A 20,624-nucleotide genomic window follows, 5' to 3' on the forward strand; every position below is an offset into this window, starting at 1 on the left:
TTCGCGTACTTCGTTTGTGTTCAACGACCAGACAAAGGCGTCACAGAACCCCACCTTGATCAATAAAGCTTTCATATTATATTCGCAATATCCAGATTGCAATCTTAGTTTCTTGCTTGTTCTTCATTTACTCGCAGGAAACAGACCCTCATGGTCAGGTTGACCGTGCTCCGGCGTGGTCAATAACCTCTCGGAGTTGGTTTAGCGATTACTAAGGTGCGACATCCTCGCACGTTCGTAGTCGGATCGTCAAAGTCGACTTCCACCAAAGCGATATCCATCATCTCATCGAAAGACGGGACACCTTTGCCTCTATCATCTAGGGTCCCTAATGGTCCAGAAAAAATCACCGTAAAGTTTCATCCTATTTGGACTTCGTTTGGTATTGGTTTTCTGAAAAGCCTAAAACAAACAAAGAACTGGCACTGGGCACTGGATTAATAGGTTAGTTGCAAAAAATAATATAAATTAGCATATAAATGCATATAAAACATCCAAGATTGATAATATAATAGCATGAAACAATAAAAAATTATAGATACGTTGGAGACATATCACCGCCTTCTGCACAATGCCCTTGCATTTGTGTTCTTACCAAATAAGTTTCTTTCTGCAGAATTTGTTTAGGTATTGTCTCACTCACACCTAAAAATGCGAGTTTGGGAGTGTAGTGCTGGTATAACCGATATCCCCTCGATCTTCGTTAAGTTCTGTAGGATATGCATTGTGCTTGAACATGGGAAATTCAGGTTTTACTACATCTCATCTAACTAATGTATGCCATTCATTGTCTTCATTTCCTTTAGTTTTTTCTCACTACTCTGCAATCGAGATGTGTAGTTCTATCTGATATTTGGCCAATAAGTAATGGGCTCTTAGTTGGTGCTTGGTTATGGGTTTGTTAGAAGATATTAAGCTTAGCAATGCAACTGTGTAGACGTTTGTGCTATGTTGTAGAACATTGGTCATGAAAGTTGGATCTTAAGAACTTCTTTTTGTTTCATTGGAAAATATGAAGTTTGCAGAAGTGTATTGCAAGTTATCCGGCAGTACTACACTGAGACTTCTAAGATTAACCAGTGTGTATTAGATATTTTCCAATATGAGCTCTTGCACTAATGAGTATTTTCTGGCAATGATTGGTAGAGACGGCCAAACACAACTGGAAGAAAATAACAAAAAATGCAGCTTGTGGCTAGAAAGCTTTATTTGTGTTCTAGACATCTAAAATGCCAAGAAAATGTACTTTTGTTGGATGTTACTTCTGATATCCATTTCATCACATTAAAATTAATTCTATTTTGCATTTTTTGTCCAGAGAACTATAATCTCTCCTTCATTACCGGTTCACTAGTCTAAAGGAAAGACCGCCGGATGTCATACACGTAATGTCATGCCTCCCCGTCTTGCATTTTTTTTCTTAAATCCAAGTTACTATGTACTTTCTTTCAAAATACCAGCATTCATTATGGTTTTATGGTTGGATTCTTTCACAATTTAACTCCATACTGGATTATAAGACTTTCCTTAGAGCTTATATACAAGGGTTTAGCAAACTTTATTTCTTTGATTGTCCATGCAAAGTATGCCTTAGTTCAGAGGCTAGGAGGGATCTGCTGAATTAATGTACATGACTTCCTGAATGTCTGTACTTAGCATGATTTTAATTGCTACAATGTGTGAAATTGACTTGTAATTTATATTTTGTTATTCACTATTTCTCTGCTTGCCCGTTTTTATTGTAATGTAGGACTCTACCTACGAGTACTTTGAGGTCATCCTTGTTGAAATATCACACAATACCGCCCCGCAATGACCTAACTGCCCTGCAAGCCTATGCACAAGCACCATGAGCTTCGTGGTCACCTTAGCTGGAAAGAAGTTATGTGGTCTACCCGGCAAGGTCACCGCCACCACAAGAACATTCACTTAAGGAGAGCCACCTGGAAGCGCAACTCGACTGTCTCCCTCCCTCCCATGGTGTTCATTATTTCAACTCGAGGAACTTGCTGGCACCTGATTCAACAGGGAGGATATTGCCAACATTGAGGAACTTGCTGGCAAAAGTGTGAGAACGATGACCTAGAGGATGTGAATTGCACTCAAATATATGCAAGTTTCGTGCCAAACTAGCAGCCACTATTGTATTTCAGGTGCTTCTTCTGTAACGTAGTATTAGTTTGCAGAGGGAGTATATTTTGCTGGCTCTTCTCATTTCCCGGTGAACCTTTTAGTCTGTACAGTTTGAATCATTGGAAGTTGTCTTCTACTATGTTTAGAGGTTTTATCCAAACTATAGCTGCCTGACTTGTTTTTTTGAAACAAAGTGTTCCAATGATTGCCTTTTTTACATATGGTTATGCTCCAACCTATGTACACATACGAAGGTTCTGTGTTTGGATTGTACTCAAATCACGCAGAGCTGTTAATTTTCCAATTGTGCCATCGCCATGTTTACTCCAGGAAAATGAAATGTGCAAGCTTCTTTCTTGATTAGTCAAATACTTGCTTTGCCTTAAAGACAGTCCCCATCTATGTCCCAGGTTTTCTTTTTGTATGAATTTTATATTCCCTAGAATACGAGAATACACCGTCATGATGGACAAGTCCACCAGCACCATTCCATGGAATTTCAGAGTATATATATGAAATTGTATATGTTTTGTAAATATTTGTCTTTTCTTATCCATGCCCCCCCTAGAAAAACAGTAGGCTCAACAGAAATGAATGTTCACTTATGTTCAAATCTTAATGGAGTGTGCTTCACACTTCTACTTCTGTAATATGTTTCAAAGTATATGATTTAATTTTCCTACTTTCCCGGTTACAATATTGTGTACTTCATTCTTAGCTTTGCTTTTGGAAACAATATACGAGCTGTAATTACCATAAAGTCCAGAAATGCTAACTTGAAATTGAACAAGCGACAATCCACTTAGAGCAACTCTAGCAGACCCCGTAAAACGCCAACCCGCATAAGGCTTTTGCAGTTTGCGGAAAAGGGTATACGTGGGCCGGCGCGAGCGCGGTCAGACTCAGACCCCACAAAACGAACCCGTAAAAAAGGTATTTAGTGAATATGCTCTTTTACGTGTCGGCTATGAGGGGTCTGCTCGGGCACCGCTGCGTCGATCCGCAAATCGAAGACGCCCAATTATCGAATTTGACATCGATTCCGACAAATGAGTTCAAATTCAAACAATAGAACACAGTTCACACGCAAATAAAAGCTTAGTTTTGTAGGACAAACGCAAAAGGGGGTCTCGCGAAAGTGACGGCCATGTCTGGCATCATCCTGGTCGATCTTCACTCTGCGCCACCGAGTCCATCGAGGTCATCGCAACCACCGAGTCCACCTCCGGCACTTGTTCCAACTCCGGCACCCAAATAATCGGCTGGTGCACTGAACGCATCAGCGACATTAGTTTCAAACCCCGTTGAGAAAACATCTCCGACACTGTAACATGCACTAGCTGACACAAGCATTCTCCTCTTCAAGATATCTCTTCTTGCCATATCATGCCATTCTCTAGTGAGGTCGTCCATGTCATTGCGGTTCAATGTCATGATCTTGTTCTCTTCGGCAAGCAACTTGGACACGACTTTGTTTTCAACGGCACGTGCTCTTCTCTCCTCAATGGCCGCTTTGCACAACCCCTCGTCCTTGAGAAACTGCCATTTTTCTTGCTTCTCCCGTGCCTTCTTCTTGACCAACTCCTTCTTTATCTCCAATGTCTTCACTAACATCAACTCATTTGATTGCACCATGGCATCAATCTTGTCCCGCAAGCTCGATGCTTTGTGCTCTCTCTTCATCTTCTCCTTAGTTTTCTTGTCATCATCGGGCTTGTTCAAGTTTCCTGGGCCATCATCATCCTCATCTTCATCCATGTTTGTAAGTGAACCTCTCTTTGGTGGGGATTCTTTGTCAATCAGCTTCCAATTCTCGCACTCTTTGAGCAAGTCCCAACAATGCTCTAGTTTGAAGAAGTTGCCTTTTCGAAGCTTCCATGTCTTTGTATCTTTGTTGGGCAATTTTGTCCCACACAATTTGAACAAAGTCAAATGATGCAATATGATATGGACAACTCGGGACGTGAAAACGAACTCACATAATCGGATTCCACGATTCCACTTGGAGGTGCATTGCATACTTGTTTCCAAGTAAGCTGCCCACGGCTGCAAATAGGCTTGATCACGTCCCAACGCCCCTGGAGTGACCGAAAGGTGTGTGGAGTCCTATTGGGATACTTTGCCATCATGCGGAAGTATTGATCTTCGATCCTTTGCCAATACCTCTTGGCGATTGAGACGTACCCGTGCAAGCATCAAGAGACACCGCACTCCAAGCCTTGATCAAGATTTGATCTTCCAAGATCGTGTCGTTCTTTGATCTCTGGCCTTTTCTTGCTTGCGCTTGCTCATATGCCCCCTCATCTACCTCCTCCAATTCTTATTCACCACCGTGATCATCCACGCCGCCCTCCGTTTCATTGTAATTGAATGCAGCAAACGGGGCTTGATCGATGTCAACGTCGTTGGTGCCCAACAAGTTCACGACCTCGGCAGTGGCATTGTTCGAACCACCGCTATAGTGAGCGACAAACAAGTCACGAGCTACCGCAAATGGCGAAAAGCAAAGAAAATTGAAGGGACCGAAGAGGCATACCTTCCGGCCATTTCGTTAAACACCTTGCTTGCGGTGGAAGCAGCGCCGTTGAGCGGCATCGTCGGGGAACCTCTTGCCGGGGCGGAGGGAGTGGATGAAGGAGCCGACCTCTTTGTAGCCAAAATCTTCTTTCGTTTACGCCCGAGACCTTGGCGACCTTCTCCGCCGCCCGCCGGGATCGCGTAGCGACGTTGGCGCTCGGAGCACGGGCCTTCCCGGTAGTGGCAGCCGGATTTCCACCCTGCACGACCACGTTGCCCTGCCGCTTGCGGGCAGGCGCAGTGGTGCCTTGGGCGACGGCGGGGCCAACATGGCCGGTGATGAGATTCGCCGGAGGGGATTGAGCGTGTGCGACCTTGACGGTGACGGGGGACGGCAGGGAGTCATCCATGGCGGCGAAGAACTTCCGGGGAAGAAGCACCGGAGCGGGCGGGGGCGGGGGCAATGGCGGCGGAGGAGTGGGGAGCGGGAACGGCCGCGCGGAAATGTCCCTCCCGCCAAATCTTGCTGCGGATAGGGGCCGAGCTCGGGTCGGCCTCCCGCCCGTGAATCTAAAGGTTGGGGAAAAATCTTTTGCCGCGCCCCGTAAAAAAATTTACGGGTCGGACGCGTTTGCGGTATCTGGTCTGGTAGGATTTTCCGCGCCGACCCGTATTTTGGCGGTTATTATGCGGGTTACGGCTATATGCAGGGTCTGTCAGAGATGCTCTTATACTGCTTTGTTTCCCGCAAACTTGCTAATGATATGAGCGAAGACCCACTACAAATTTATCATTGAATGAAAAACTAAATATGATGATAAGAAAATTATTGGTCAAGAGCCATGAATAGGAGAGATGAAAAGGATATGAAGACAAAGATAGATCAGTGTTCTGCACTGAAGCTAAAACTCTTTGTGAAATTTGCATACATAGAGATCTAAATTTTTATTGTGCGTGCTTGCTCAACAAAAGATTGCCAAAAGTACACATTATTGATAATTGCTTACCCACAACTAAATGAACTAAATAATGATTTTGAAGAGAAACAACTCCTCTTCAGTGACAAGTGCAATTATTGATGATTGCTATGTTATGTCGACATATTTTAATCATGTAATTCATGATCATTGTAATAGAGAGTAATAAAGTAGCTCATGAACTCGCTAAGATAGTTAAGTTTTCTCCTTTTTTTATCTGGATGGATTCGACACCGAATGTACTGCTTTCATTATTTTAAACGACGCCTCTGTTTAAGTGAATAAAGGAACACCCGCAAAAAAAGAAAGAATAAAGAAAGAGAAGTTCTGTCAAAAAACTAAATAATGATTTTCCTTTCCATGTGTACAGGAACAGATCTTGGCGTCAAATCCAATCCCCCATCCCGGCCGATACCCTAGCCAGAAGAAATCCTCCGCCATGAAAGCCGCTGCCAAGCCCAATCCTCCCCCGCTGCCATCGGCGGCGACTTCGACGCCGCCGTCGACCAAGGCGGCATCGTCGTCCTCCTCCTCCGCCGCCGATCCCAACCCCAAGCGCATCCTCCCCACCGCGGCCGACGCCGCGCACTCAACCCCCTCGCATCCTAATCCAAATCCCAACGGCGCGCCCAACCCACCCCCCCTCCTCCCATCCCCGCACGCCGCCCACCTCCAGCCGCCGCAGCCCCTGCCCCCGCCGCGCCCGCTGCTCACCGTCGCGGCGGTGGAGGCCGCCATGGCCTCCATTCCGCCCCCGCCGCAGTATGGTCTCGAGTGCCTCGACCGCCGCACCGTCGCGCTCTCCGACGGCACGGTTCGCACCTACTTCGCGTTGCCCCTAGAGCCTCCACCGCAACTCCGCCAGCCGCCGATATTCCCTGCGCCCCACTTAGGCCCGCCCGGCCGGGGGCCTGGCCTTAACAGGTGGATTCCGCCACTGATGCACGCTGCACCTCCTCCCGGGCCGCCCCAGAAGCGCAAGCGGGAGGGTCAAAGCAATGGTGGCGCCTCCGGTGAGTCCTCGGGCCACCAACACCAACAACATCAGAAACCAGAGGAGAGGCGTACTGCAAAGCAGGTCAAGGTCGAGACGTCAGAGCTGGATGCGAAAGCACTCGAGAGCTCCTTTCTTAAGATGGTGAGGGTGATCAATGAAAACACGGAGGTGAAGAAGAATTACCGGGCCAATGGACAGATTTCCCAGCTGAGATGCGTTGTCTGTAATAGGTTTGTTCTTCAATGCAAAATCTTTGCCTGTTGATTTATTTTGCACATACTCTACCAACTGAGCATAATTAGCAGTTTAGTATAGATCAAATTTCTGGAAGCGATTGCAGTGGATACAGCTTTATTTGTTAGTATTTTGCTACCACTAGTTCTAGGATATCTGTAGCTATCAATGCATTTTGTTCATTTTTTTCTCGCGGGTGAATGCAATTTGTTCATTAGCTGACAGGAAATCTTCTGACTGATGTCTCATGTTCTCTATTAACCCAGAACTGTTCTAGAAGGCAATCCTGTAGCATTAAAAAAGGCCTAGGTGCTAGGCGTCACCCTCCTCTGTATCCCTGAGTAGTCGTGATGTGCCATTCCAGCTTGCATCTTATCAAGCATTGGTAGTTCTATAGTTGTCTAACATTCCTTGTATGAAACTGTTTTAGTTTAGCGTTAGTGTTAGCTATCCACAGCTCAAAACAGTTCTGTTTATTTATGTTTTGGAGCTATAAAGCATGAAGCTCCACCAAATAGTTTATGCAGGGCATGCCTCTGGGTAAATTAGACATCATCGCAAGGGCCATTTTGCCATTTGGGATTTGCTTACTTTGCGGATACATGACTTGCTATCATAATATTTTTCCTCCATGAGTTACATTATGGGTTGACTTCTTATGTAGAAAAGTTACTCGCTGTTGCGGCAGCATCGAGTTCGTCGTCGTCTATTGTTTTGTACAAGATTGTTTATCAATGTAGTCCCACCAGTTGGTACCTCATGTACTTTTGATAAGATCTAGTACTATAGATGGTAGATACCCATCTATGCAGAGGAGCATATGAATGAAGAAACATGGAACCTTGGTCACTGTTGGTTAACTTTCGTGGTTCCTAGAACTTGGCCTGAAACTTTGACCAAGTAGTTTATGCTGCCCACGTTTCCCCACTCTTAATTTTGTGGCAACAATTTGTTCATCATTTTTTTCTTTATATTTGAAAACAAAAGGCCTATCCTTGATTTTCTCTCACATGAGTTTGTTTGCAATGTTTAGTTTTCTACTTGTGGAAACAAATTTGTTACACGTCTTTGTGGTTCTTTATTCAGGTCTGGGCTCATGTGCCCAGACCTTGTTATGGTTTTTTATTTTCTAACCTTGTTATGGTTGTCTGAATTTTGATGTCGAGTTGCAGTAGCAAGCAAAACTATTTTACTAAAAGGGCAGAATCCCCGTTTTTTGTTTAAGCACTCGTTCTGTTTTCTTTTGTTCTTTACATTTCTCAACCTATGTTGTTGTTCTTGAAATTTTAGCAACCTTTTGGTTCATACAAAATTGACCAGTTATATACTTATATGCATGTCTTATAAGCCAGTTATCTGCTTGATTTTTTAAGACAATTTCATGCAATTTCCTTTTAAAGATGCCCGTATGGATATAATTTGATTACTGGGACTATATAGATTTTCATGCACTCCTCAATTGTTCATACAATACGAAGAATGCAGAGCTTCATGCTGCTCATTCCTGAGTTTATGCAGCCTATGCTTCTCCACTCTTAATCAATGTTCAAAAAAGCGGAAAGCGTAAGCGATGCGGAAGGACACAGCTTAGAGCAATGGGTGCTTCAGCGTTTTCAAAATTGGCTGTTTTTGAATTATATGCACAGGAAAATAGGAAAATAGCACATAGGTAATTGAAATAGCATCTAAAGTGCAGTTCACACCATAGAAAATACCATGAGGTTCACACAGCGAGCAAATTAACAACTAAAATGCAGTTCAGTTGAAATAGACATTGTCTAATAGAGATCATGTTGCCAGAGTTTGGCCAGAATGTGAAGGAAATAGTTCCGAAACAGACCCTAATAATAAGATAAATGGCATATGCAATTAGTGCTTAAGCAGCCAAGCAGAAGTAGTTCAAAAACAGCCAAATTCTGGCTAAGCGCTCAATCTACTGCTTAGGGCCAAAGCAAAGTGTTTTGCCATCACCCAGCACTTAAGCGTACTTAAGTGTCGCTTAAAAACGCTTTCTTGAACACTGCTCTGAATTTCGTGGCAATTATTTGTTCTTCCTTCTTTTTACTTATATTTGAAAACAGAAGACTTATCCAGTTGTCCTTCATTTTCTTTACATGGGTTTGTTTGCGATCGTTAATTTCCTTGTTTCAGCATTCTTTCTGTTTTCTTTTGTTTTTACATTTCTCAACCTGTATTGTTCTTGAAATGTCAGCAACTTTTTGGCCCATGAAATTGACTAATTATATACTTATATATATATATGTTCTATTAGACAGTTATATGCATGGTTTTTGGAGACAATGTCATGCTATTTATTTTTGAAGATGCTTGTATGCATAATTTGGTTACAGGGACTCGATGGATTTGCATGCACTCCTCAATCATTCATACAATACGAGGAATCCAGAGCTTCGTGCAGATCATCTTGGGTTGCACAAAGCTATATGTGTTCTTATGGGTTGGAACTACTCCATAGATCCTGTAAACAGAAAGGCTTACCAAACATTATCTATTGCTGATGCTGAAGCCAATCGAGGAGATCATATTTTATGGCCACCAACAATCATAGTTGAGAACACACACAAGTCAAATAACGACGGGCAAAAGGATGTCATGACTAATAAAGAGATGGATGGCAAGCTCAGAGGTACTCATCAAATACTTGCTCTGTCATTGTGACTTTGGCAGTTCAAATTGATTACTTTGTTAATGAGCAGATTGTGATTTTAGCCTCTTCGTGTTTGTTTGAAGGAGTGCGACAAATCAATTGCTTGGACCAAAGGCAAAGCTTTATAAAACCATTTTCCCTAATAAGTCTTAGCCCTATGAGAAGATAACCTTTGAGGGTTACTTATGAAATTTTGAAAACTATACTGGCATGTTTTTTAAATGACCAATACAACTTTTCTCTTGGAAGGATTAATCACACAATTTGGTCTCTGGAAATGGCATTAGATGGTTTTCTCGCCCCTTATGTTTTTCACCCCTCCCTTGAGGAAATTTCCGTGAAGAGCAGGCTTGCTACCCTTAGAGCAACTCCAACGCGACAACCCAAACGGACGGCGATTGTGTCCGCTTTTTGTCCGTTTCGGTCGGCCGCCCGCTCGGCGTTCGCCCGGTTTATCATTTGGGTCGACAGTGAGCCCAACGCGCTGACCCATATTTGCCGGCGTGGCTGGGTGGCTGCCCTTTTCCAACAAATATGCACACATTTTGCATTATTTCAGAAGCAAACATATAAAAAATAGTATAGTTTCACAACCAAATAAAGCATAGTTTCACATAGTTTTACAAGTCGAATAAAAATTAAATTGTCTCAAATACATGTGAAAAAAAGATACATTGGTTGCCAACATGAGCCCGCATATGCTCAACCAAATCATTTTGCAGCTGCATGTGAGTTCCCCAATAACGTATTTCATGATGAAATTGGGTGAACCGTTTAAACGTTGCCGCTCCTCCATGCTCAGGCACAACATTCTCACCCTGAAACTGAAAACCTTGGTTGTAGATACGTTCCGGGCGCATCTTCTATGATCATATTGTGCATGATCACACAAGCAGTCATCACCTCCCACAACTTCTTGGTGCTCCAAGTCCTAGCAGGATACCGAACAATGACCCATCGAGATTGTAGAAAGAATATGGGATGCAACTCAATTGTATTCCTCGGAGTTGGTCACAATATATACACGAGATGTCTTGCGTGACAAGGAAACTAATCCTATCATATCTCTACGAGTCGGCTATACAAGGCTAGAGATTACATGAAGAGTAATACAAATATGTCACGTTCAACACCCCCCCGCAGTCAAAGCGTCGGCGTCGGCGATGCAACGACTGGAACAGAACTCCTAGAATGTAGCGGTTGGAAGCCCTTTGGTCATAATGTCGGCAAACTGTTGGGTGGTCGGTACATGAAGAACACAAAGCTGACCCAACTGAACCTTTTCGCGGACGAAGTGAACATCAAGTTCAATATGCTTGGTGCGCTTTTGCTGCACCGGATTGGCCGCGAGGTAGGTGGCCAAAACATTATCACAGAAAACCACCGTAGCTTTCGGGATCGTGACCCGAAGTTCGCCAAGTAGTTGACGTAGCCAACATGTCTCGGCAACAACGTTGGCGACTGCACGGTACTCGGCCTCAGCACTCGAGCGGGAGACGGTGGGCTGCCGCTTAGAGGACCATGAGGTGAGAGAGTCACCGAAGAAGACACAATATCTCGATGTGGACCGTCGAGTGTTAGGACAGCCGGCCCAATCCGCATCAGTGTAGGCAAAAAGCTCGATGGAGGTGGAGGCACGAAGACGAAGACCGAAGGACGGTATGCCGCAAATGTACCAGAGAATGCGCTTGACCAGAGACCAGTGAACATCACGAGGCGAGTGCATGTGCAAGCAAACCTGCTGCACGACAAACTGAATGTCTGGTCTGGTGAGCATGAGGTACTGAAGAGCACCAACAATTCTGCGTAGAGAGCGACGTCAGTGGCAGGCTGTCTAGCAGTGGCAGAGAGCTTCGGCTTGGCCTCGGCAGGAGTAGCAGCAGGTTTGCAGTCGATCATGCTAGCACGATCCAATAGATCAAGAGCATAATGTCCTTGATGTAGAAAAATTCCGGAGTCATCGTGCCGCACATTAATGCCGAGGAAGAAGTGCAACGCGCCCAAGTCCTTCAGCCGAAACTCAGAACGAAGGCGGCCAATGATGTCTCGAAGTAAATCCGCATGAAGATATCATCAACATATAGAAGAAGCATGGGGACATGATCAGCTCGATGAAGCACAAATAGCAACGTGTCGGAGGTGGTGCTGCGGAACCCGAGAGCAGTGAGGAATGCTGCAATGCGGTGATACCACGCATGAGCCGCCTGTTTCGGGCCATAGAGAGACCGTGAGAGCATGCAAACGTCATCAGGCCGAGTGGGATCAACAAAACCAACTGGCTGCTGACAAAGAACACGCTCCTGAAGATGACCGTAGAGGAAGGCGTTTGTTGATGTCAAGCGGATGAACAGGCCAGTGTCGAGATGCGGCGAGCTGAAGGACAACACGAATCGTGGCGGGTTTAACAACCGGGGAGAAGGTCTCTGAGAAGTCAATGCCGGCACGTTGTGCAAATCCACGAACGACCCAACGAGCCTTGTACCTGTCCAGAGAGCCATCCGGCAGAAGTTTATGCCGAAACACCCATTTGCCGGTAATGACGTTGGCGTCGGGAGGGCGAGGGACCAACGTCCAAGTCCTGTTGGCGACAAGAGCATCATACTCAGCGTGCATGGCTGCGAGCCAGTGCGGGTCGCTCAAAGCAGAGCGCACCGAGTGCGGTACCGGAGAGATGGCCGTGACACTTGAGGTTGTGGTAGCGGGGGTTTGGTTGATGAATCCTGTCCTTAGCACGCGTCACCATAGAGTGATGAGGTGACGGAGGCGGGAGGCGAGGCCGTCGTTGAGGCGGAGCCACAGCCGCGGGTGCAAAGGACGAAGCCGCGGAGGAGACCGTAGGCGACGAGGCGACGGTCGAGGCCACTAGTGAGGCCGCAGAAGGCGACGGCGATGAGACCGCGATCAAGGCCGCGGGTGAAGCCGCAGAAGGCGGTGGCGACGAGACCGCGGACGGAGCCGCGGGTGGCGAAGACAGGTCCGCGGGTGAGACCGCAGACAGTGGCGACGAGGGCGCCTGAGGCGCAGCAGGTAGCGACGCCGCGACGGAGGAGACGACCAAGGGCGATGAGGAGGCCGACACGCCTGCGTGGGCTGGTGCCGAGGCTAGCGGGGTCGAAGTCGGCTCCTCTTGAGTCGGCTGAGTCGAGGCCGGTTGCACCACAACCGGCGAGGAGGGTCCGGTCGAGAGAACCGGACGGGTCGCCAAGGGAGCAGGCGGCCGCGGCGTAGGTAGTAGTGCAAGGGCGCCACACGATCGTCGAGGGCCGGTCTCCGAAGAGGTCGTCGCTGTCGAAGTGACCTGCTGAAAAGGGAAGACAACCTCGTCGAAGTAAACGTGCCGCGAGACGAACACACGACGAGAGACGGGATCCTAGCAGCGAAAGCCTTTGGTGTTGGGTTGATAGCCAAGAAACACACAAGCCGAACACACGACGAGAGACGGGATCCTAGCAGCGAAAGCCTTTGGTGTTGGGTTGATAGCCAAGAAACACACAAGCGAGAGACCGAGGTGCAAGTTTGTGTGGAGCGGTGGCGGTAATGTTGGGGTAACATAAACAACCAAAGATGTGAAGATCATCATAGGATTGAGGAGACCCGAACAAGAGATGATGAGGTGTCTAGCTCCATCGTGGTTTGCAAGGCCGGATGTTAAGGAGAAGCGTGGCAGTAGCAAGAGCATCTGGCCAGAACCGTGCGGGCATGTGTGCATGAAAAAGCAACGCACGAACACTCTCATTGAGGGTGCGGCGGCGCGACCGTTTTGTTGGGATGTGTATGGACATGTGAGACGAAAGATAGTGCCATGGGTGGATAGAAGGCGTCGAATGGCGGGATTATCAAATTCTTTTCCGTTATTCGTTTGAAGGTGAGCAATGGTGCGATGAAAGTGGGTGTCGACGTAAGCATAAAATGAGTGGAGGGTGGACGCGACATCGGATTTACGACGTAGCGGAGAAGTCCAAGTGAACTGAGAAAATCATCTAAAATCACAAGATAATATGATAAGCCCGAATTGCTAGGTACTGGAGATGTCCAAAGATCACAATGATTAACATCAAAAGGAAAAGCGCCTATTGATGTAGATGAAGAAAACGGCAAGCGAACGTGTTTTCCGATACGGCAAGCATGCCAAGTATGAGCCGTTGATTTATAACATGAAAAGGAAAGGGTGCTCAAAATTTTGTGGAGTGTCGGCGCCGGGATGACTAAGTCGAGCGTGCCAAAGCGAGACATCGACATGAAGAGCAACCAGGCCGCCACTTGTCGTAGGACCGCATGCGTAGACATCGTTGGGGGGAATCACATCGGTGCAGAACCCTCCGGGAGCGAGCATCCTTGACAGAGAAACCAAGAGCGTCAAACTCAACAGTGACAGGATTTTCACGAGTAAGAGTACGAACAGAGCATAGGTTTTTGATTAAGGATGGCGAAACAAGCACATTATTAATAGTTAAAGATGAAGAGGAAAACGGAAGGGAGGAGGAATCGTGATGAGTGATGGGAAGAGAGGTGCCATCACCAACCACGATGCGGGAGTTGAAGGGATAAGGGGAGGCATGGGAGAGGATACGAGGGTTAGAAGCCATGTGAGCGGCGGCGTCGATGTCCATGTACCAATCGCCACCTCCGCTGTAGTTGCTCGGCGAGGGTGCAGCGTGAAGGGCGGGAACCCAAACACCGCCGTGTGTCCCGCCATATGCGTCGTAGGCCGGAGGGCCACCATAGGGTGCGACACCACCATATGCCGCAGACCGGGTGCGGGCGCGGTTAGTAGCGCCTGATGAGTGGCCGGCCGTGCACCGAGGATGCCCGGAGCAGGGGGGCGAGGGACGGGCATGGAATACGCATGCACAACACTCGTTCAGGGGTTATACCTTGACAACCAGGGCGTAGTAGGGGCGACCGTGGTGTTCGCGGGCGGGCGCTGTGCTGTGTTGGAGTTGCGACCCCGACCCCCGCGACCCTTCTGCTTGCGACCACCAGCGGCACGGGTGGCGGGGTCGGAGCAGGAGCACGTGGCGCAGGTGGGGCTGGAGGCGCGCCGGTGCCGGCGGCGAGGCCGACGTGGAGGGCGGCGTGGGTCGCCTGCCGAGCAGAGTGGCGAAGGCGCTTCTCCTTCATGTGAAGATACGTGAACGCCTTGGCGTACGTCGGCGTGACAAGGGAGAGGTTGGCAGCAGACTGGCCGAGGTCGGGATGGAGGCCCCAAAGGAGGTTGGTGAGGAGGACGGAGTCGTTGATGGTCATGCCGACGTCGCGCAGCTCGTCAGCGAGAACCTTCAGCCGCGTGCAGTATTCATCAATCGAAAGATCGTTTTGCTGCAGAGTGAAGAACTCCCCTTGTAGGAAGACACGTCGTTGGAGTTGATTGTCGAGGAAGAGGTCGCACAGCCGTGTCCACATAGTGTACGCCGATGGGTCGCGGGAGTTCACCATGTTGAAGAGACCTTCGGAGATGGTGAGAAAAAGCCACTTCACGATGCAGGCGTCCACGGCAAGCCACTCATCGTCGTCCTTCATGTCGCGGAAGTCGACACTCCGGTCAACGTGCTTGATGAGACGGTAGGAGCGGAACAATAGCACGAAGTAGGTGCGCCACACGCTGTAGGATGGCGAGTCGAGGTCGAGTACGAGGAGTACGTGCTCTTTGATGTGGAGCTCGTTGAGGCGGTTGGAGGTGAACATGGCGCCGGTGAAAGAACCGGCATCGGGCGGCTTTGGAGCGGGACAGGGTGGCGAGGAGAGGGGGAGGGGTGGCGACAGGTGATTAGGGTTTGGGTGGTGGCCGAGGAAGGGAAGGGGCGGCGATGGCTGTAGGAGATTAGCAGCGACTGTGGCACTAGGGTTTGGGGAAGAGGCGGCGGCGGCTGCAAGTTTTTGGGAGGAGGGGGCGGCGGCGGCTACAGAGGAGGTAGCGGCGGTGGCGCTAGGGTTCGAGGGGGTGGCAGCGGCGGCTGCGGGGAGCGGAAGCGAGGGAGATCGCGGTGAAAACTGATACCATGTAGAAAGAATATGGGATGCAACTCAATTGTATTCCTCGGAGTTGGTCACAATATATACATGAGATGTCTTGCGTTACAAGGAAACTAATCCTATCATATCTCTAGGAGTCAGCTATGCAAGGCTAGAGATTACAGGAATAGTAATACAAATATGTCACGTTCAACAGAGATTGCAAAACACCAAAGGCTCGCTCGACGTCCTTCCTAGCACTCTCTTGCTCTTGGGCAAATCTTTTCCCCTTCTCTCCGACAGGGTTGGGGATTGTCTTCACAATAGTGGTCCACTGAGGATAGATACCGTCACCTAGGTAGTATCCTTTGTCGTAGTTGTGGCCGTTGATGGTAACATTCACCGATGGGCTGTTGCCTTCGGCAAGCCTTGCAAACACCGGCGAGCGTTGAAGCACGTTGATATCATTGTGTGATCCGGCCATGCCGAAGAAAGACTGCCAGATCCAGAGATCTTGTGAGGTCACAACCTCAAGTATGGCAGTGCAAGCCCTGACATGGCCCTTATACTGCCCTTGCCAAGCAGAAGGGCAGTTCTTCCACTCCCAGTGCATGCAGTCTATGCTGCCAAGCATCCCTGGGAAGCCCCTGCTGGCATTCATCGCCAACAAGCGGGTTGTATCTCGAGAAGTCGGCTCTCTCAAGTACTCAGGGCCAAACACAGCAATCACATCCTTGCAGAACTTGTACATGGAGTCTAGGCATGTAGACTCGCTCATACGGACGTATTCATCAATGAGATCACTGGGCACTCCGTATGCAAGCATCTGGATGGTTGCAGTGCATTTTTTATAAGATGAGAAGCCAATCTTTCCAAGGGCATCGTCTTTGCACTCGAAATAGTTATCGTATCCGACCACCCCCTCTAATACGGTTGAAAAAGATGCCTACTCATACGGAAACGCCGCCGGAATTTCTGATGTTTAAACAGGGGGTTGGTTGTGTCAAAGTAGTCCTTCCAAAGAAGGAAATGGCTGCTCTCTTAGTTGCGATTCAACGCCGGAAGGTGCCCCGGGATCGAGCCACGGAACAATGGCCGCTGGCTATTAAGGTGGTGATGGACCAACACGGCAGCCAAGATCTCCTCCTCATCGGACGAGGAATCGTCGGAGTCGCAAAGGAAATTGTGGAAAAAGAACTTGTCGGCGGAGTCCATTTTGTACCTTGGCAAACTGTCGAACAGCTTGCGGGCGTCGACGAAGGAGCTGGCCGGCGAAGGGACGCGCGCCTCCCCTTGGACTAGGTGGCTGACATGGAGGCATCCGACGAGCGTGCTGGCGTCAGGAGGAAGGAGCTGGCCAGGACGGCGAGGCGGCTTCCTGCTTGCGGCGGCGTCGGGAGGTGGGGGTAGGAAGCTTCGGTGCCTCGCCGACGAGACGGTGGTGGTGGCGACGTGGGAGGTGGCGGCGTTAGGGGGAGGTGTGTCGGCACCGGCTGTTGGCAAAGGCACGCTCGTCGATATGGGGTGGGAGAGGATGACCAATGTGCCACCGACTAGCGGGCTGGGGGGGGGGGGGGGGGGGAGTAGGCAGGCGCGGCGCGCATCCGTTTCATGTCCGCGCTGACTTATTCGAGCTGAAAAATGTTTTTGGTCTACCTGACTTATTCGAGCTCCCTTGTCCATGTTTTATTACACCTTATGTCAGCTGGCTTATCATTTCTAATTTGCCCATGACATGGTTGACAGTATTTTGTCAGCTAAAAAGTTTATTTACTTTCCAACAATGTAGTCATTTGCCTGTCTTATATTGGCTAATGCTGTGTGGTTTCAAAGAGTTGGATCGCATCTTAACGTTTCATGGTCTGTTACCCGTCAGTGTGACCTTGGAATTATTTGGATAGGGGGTTTAGGCCTGCCCGATCCCTTGTGGTGGGAAGTTAAGTTGATGTAACATGAGTTCTCATCCATGGTTGACAGTATTTTGTCAGCTAAAAAGTTTATTTACTTTCCAACAATGTAGTCATTTGCCTGTCTTATATTGGCTAATGCTGTGTGGTTTCAAAGAGTTGGATCGCATCTTAACGTTTCATGGTCTGTTACCCGTCAGTGTGACCTTGGAATTATTTGGATAGGGGGTTTAGGCCTGCCCGATCCCTTGTGGTGGGAAGTTAAGTTGATGTAACATGAGTTCTCATCCAAGGGATTGGATTGTACCCTGTCTGTCAAAATATGCCCTTAGTGTGGGTTCCCCTGTAGTTTTAATCTCAAATGTGCATATACCATATAGTGAGGTTGGTTCTAAAATATGTATATACAAAGTGTGTTAATATTGGCAAGTTGTACTGCAGTTGTTACAGCATGGAGCTTAGAATCTTATATAATTATGGCCTGGTAATAATATGGGGTGTGCCCCTCTATCTATGTGTGCTCTTTGATGGAAGCAGGCTAAGTAACAGAGAGCGTCGGTTGGGTGGTAGAGAAGCATGGCATCAATGATGTTTTCTTGCTTAAATGTCATTTAGTCACGCAAACCCAGCCACGTCCACACTAGTCCTGGTTTAGGGCGTTGTGCAGATTCTCCATGAGGGGGTTAAGTGAGCACACAAATTGTTTGGTGGTGGTACCCGGATCGCTCGAGTCGCTCCCGGGGGGCGGGACGGGCGATAACCTAGCCGCCGCCGCCCCCCTCCCCGCTCCTCCCTCGCTCCCCTGCCGCCGCCGGGGGATGTCGATGGGCAAAGCCCGCTCGGCGGACGGTGGCGGCGGGGCCTCCTCGTCGCGTGGCGTGCGGCTTCGGCCCTGGACGGATCTCCACTCCTGGTTGCGGCTAGGCGGCCGCGGGCCCTCTCGCCGGCGCAGGCAAGCCGGGGTGGCCGCCCCGGGCAAGGTGGCGGCGCTGCTCCTTCCGACTCTCTGCTGAGGGTGTACGGGGTGGTGCTCAGGCTGACCGCCGCGGATCTGACGACCGGCATCCGGATCTGCCGGTGGTGGCACTCTGGTGTGCTGCCGTGCCGGCGCTGCGGCTTGCAGTGGTTGCTGGGCGCGCTGAGTGCTGGAGTCCCCTCCCTCGGCTTGGGGAGCTGCGGTGGCGGCGGAGAGCTGCAGTTTTGGACTGCGGCACGGCGGTGCCGCGATGGTGTTTATAATATGCTGCGGTGGCTGTGGAGATTGGTCTCCGTCCCTGTACTGGTGTGCTCATCTTCTGCTTGTTCTGTAGCAGAGGGCTGGCTTTGAGGTGGTTGTGGGTGTGGCCGGAGGCCGGAGGCGTGATGGCATGGCGTGGTGCTCCGTTGCATCATGCAGGTGGGTCTGGTGGTTGGCTGCAATGCTCCTTGCACAATTGTTGTTCTCCGGGCGAAAGTCTTGCACCTTCTCCTGTCGGTGCCGATGATGGCGGTGTTCTTGAGCATCGCGTACCTTCTTGAAGGTCTCATCGTGGAGATACATCCCATCTATTCTCGCAATTGTTATGTGATTCCGGGTGAAAACACAAGCTCTGTCGGAGCGGGCGGTGGTGACATTTATGCCGTTACCTTCTTAGAGGCACCGCCTTGGAATCCTTGCCCTTTGTGAGGTGGTGGGTTCATGACAATTGTGCAGGTTTTGTGTCGTGGACTGGGCGGTAGAAGCCGGGGTGGCGGCTCTGGACGGTGGAAGTACGCCGAGGCGGCGGCCTCGGATGGCGATGCAACGGCGGCTCTATGGGGTAGGTTCGCGGCTCTATATGGCTTGGGTGGCGACTTGGTGCTACAAGGGTAGCGAGGTCGTCGGCCCGGTTGGACGCGGCCCGAGGGGTTGGTCCGGTAGAAAGTCAGAGCGACGGTTCCGTATGTTTGGCACAAAGTTTGTGGTCTGCGGTTGGTCGTCTCGTGTAGCAAGGGCTACAGGGCCCCCGAACCGTGCGGCGCTATGGCTCGTGAGGGGGCGGGAGGTGAGGGTGTGTGTTTGTTGCGATTGTGGCCTTGTGTCGTGTGGTCGACGAGGCTTCGTTGCTTGTGCGGTTTTCGGCTCGGTTTTCCTTATAAACCGGCTACTATAATGCAATGCTCCTGGCCCTAAAAAAAATTGTTTGGTGGTCAAGCGAGCGTCACCAATAGAATAACAGATTGGGGGATTGAAGTGTAGTTTTCGTAGTACAACTTTCAGTTAGTTGAGCCTTTTTCTCTGCTTCAAATATTGTGCATCTTAGCAGTTTGCTCATACCCAGTTAACACTCGATTCAATTGTCTCTGCTGCATTTAGTTTGTTTTAAAAATTTATTACGAGTCCCAGGCACTCATCCATGAATATCGATGTGTTGTTCAGAAATGGGGTTCGCCGGTGTGAGTGTGAAGCCACTAGTGGGCAAGGATGGAGCCATGCTAGTGACATTCGCAAGCAACCTGGCTGGTCTGAAGGAAGCTGTGCGGCTTGCTGAGCTCTTGGAGGCGGAAGGCCATGGACGAGCGCAGTGGGTCGACGCCCGGGGCCTCACCCCGTCTTTTGTTGGGGGCAGTAACCCCATGTTTGTCAAGGTGGATGAGAAGGGCGAACCGACATGGGTCCTTTATGGCTATTTGGCCACGGCATGGGACTTGGACGCGCTTGACGCGGAGTCAAGGCAAAATGTTGTAATAAAGAGCAGGAAAGAGCTCGATTTATCTGAGTAGGACCCACCCTGTTACAAGTGTGTATTTTATAAGTTATAAAACGGACTAGTTTGTCGACAGCGACAGCCACATTTCACAAGTTTACTCATCTTTGTTAATCATTTCATCGACTCATCGGTTTTAATGTGAAATCCCAAGGTTGGATTTGGTTTTACAAGTGTTGCCTCCTTGACATGAATACGCCCAACCCAAAGGCTACATGCGATAACTTTAGTTTCTATTTTTTTTTGTTACATATAAAGCATTTCGGATGTTGACCTGCATTAAGGGGTTGCAGAAAAAAAATTGTTGCATTTACTGAAAGTTTAGGGATTACAATTTCATCTAACAATATTCAACCTCTTCTAGGTTGAACAACAGTTTGGCAATGCAACCTATCAAAATTAGCCATAACATGACTCGTCCTATTACAGCTCCGATGAATTCTAACCTATAAGGTTGCTGCTCCAGAATGCCCCCTCGATTTGGTCCGTTGGATACTGGTCAACTGGTCTCGT

General features: G+C 48.9%; 1 protein-coding gene across 1 annotated transcript; it reads left to right on the forward strand.

Annotated features, from left to right (window-relative positions):
• Positions 1–6,002: 6,002 nt before the first annotated feature.
• On the forward strand, positions 6,003–20,281 carry LOC123092145 (uncharacterized). The gene is made up of 3 exons (XM_044513840.1): positions 6,003–6,854; positions 9,210–9,505; positions 19,784–20,281. The coding sequence occupies exons 1-3, from the start codon at positions 6,067–6,069 to the stop codon at positions 20,125–20,127; spliced, it is 1,428 nt and encodes a 475-aa protein (XP_044369775.1). The 5' UTR covers positions 6,003–6,066; the 3' UTR covers positions 20,128–20,281.
• Positions 20,282–20,624: the final 343 nt, after the last annotated feature.

This window comes from Triticum aestivum, chromosome 4B, assembly GCF_018294505.1.
Source record: "Triticum aestivum cultivar Chinese Spring chromosome 4B, IWGSC CS RefSeq v2.1, whole genome shotgun sequence".
Lineage (NCBI taxonomy): Eukaryota > Viridiplantae > Streptophyta > Magnoliopsida > Poales > Poaceae > Triticum > Triticum aestivum.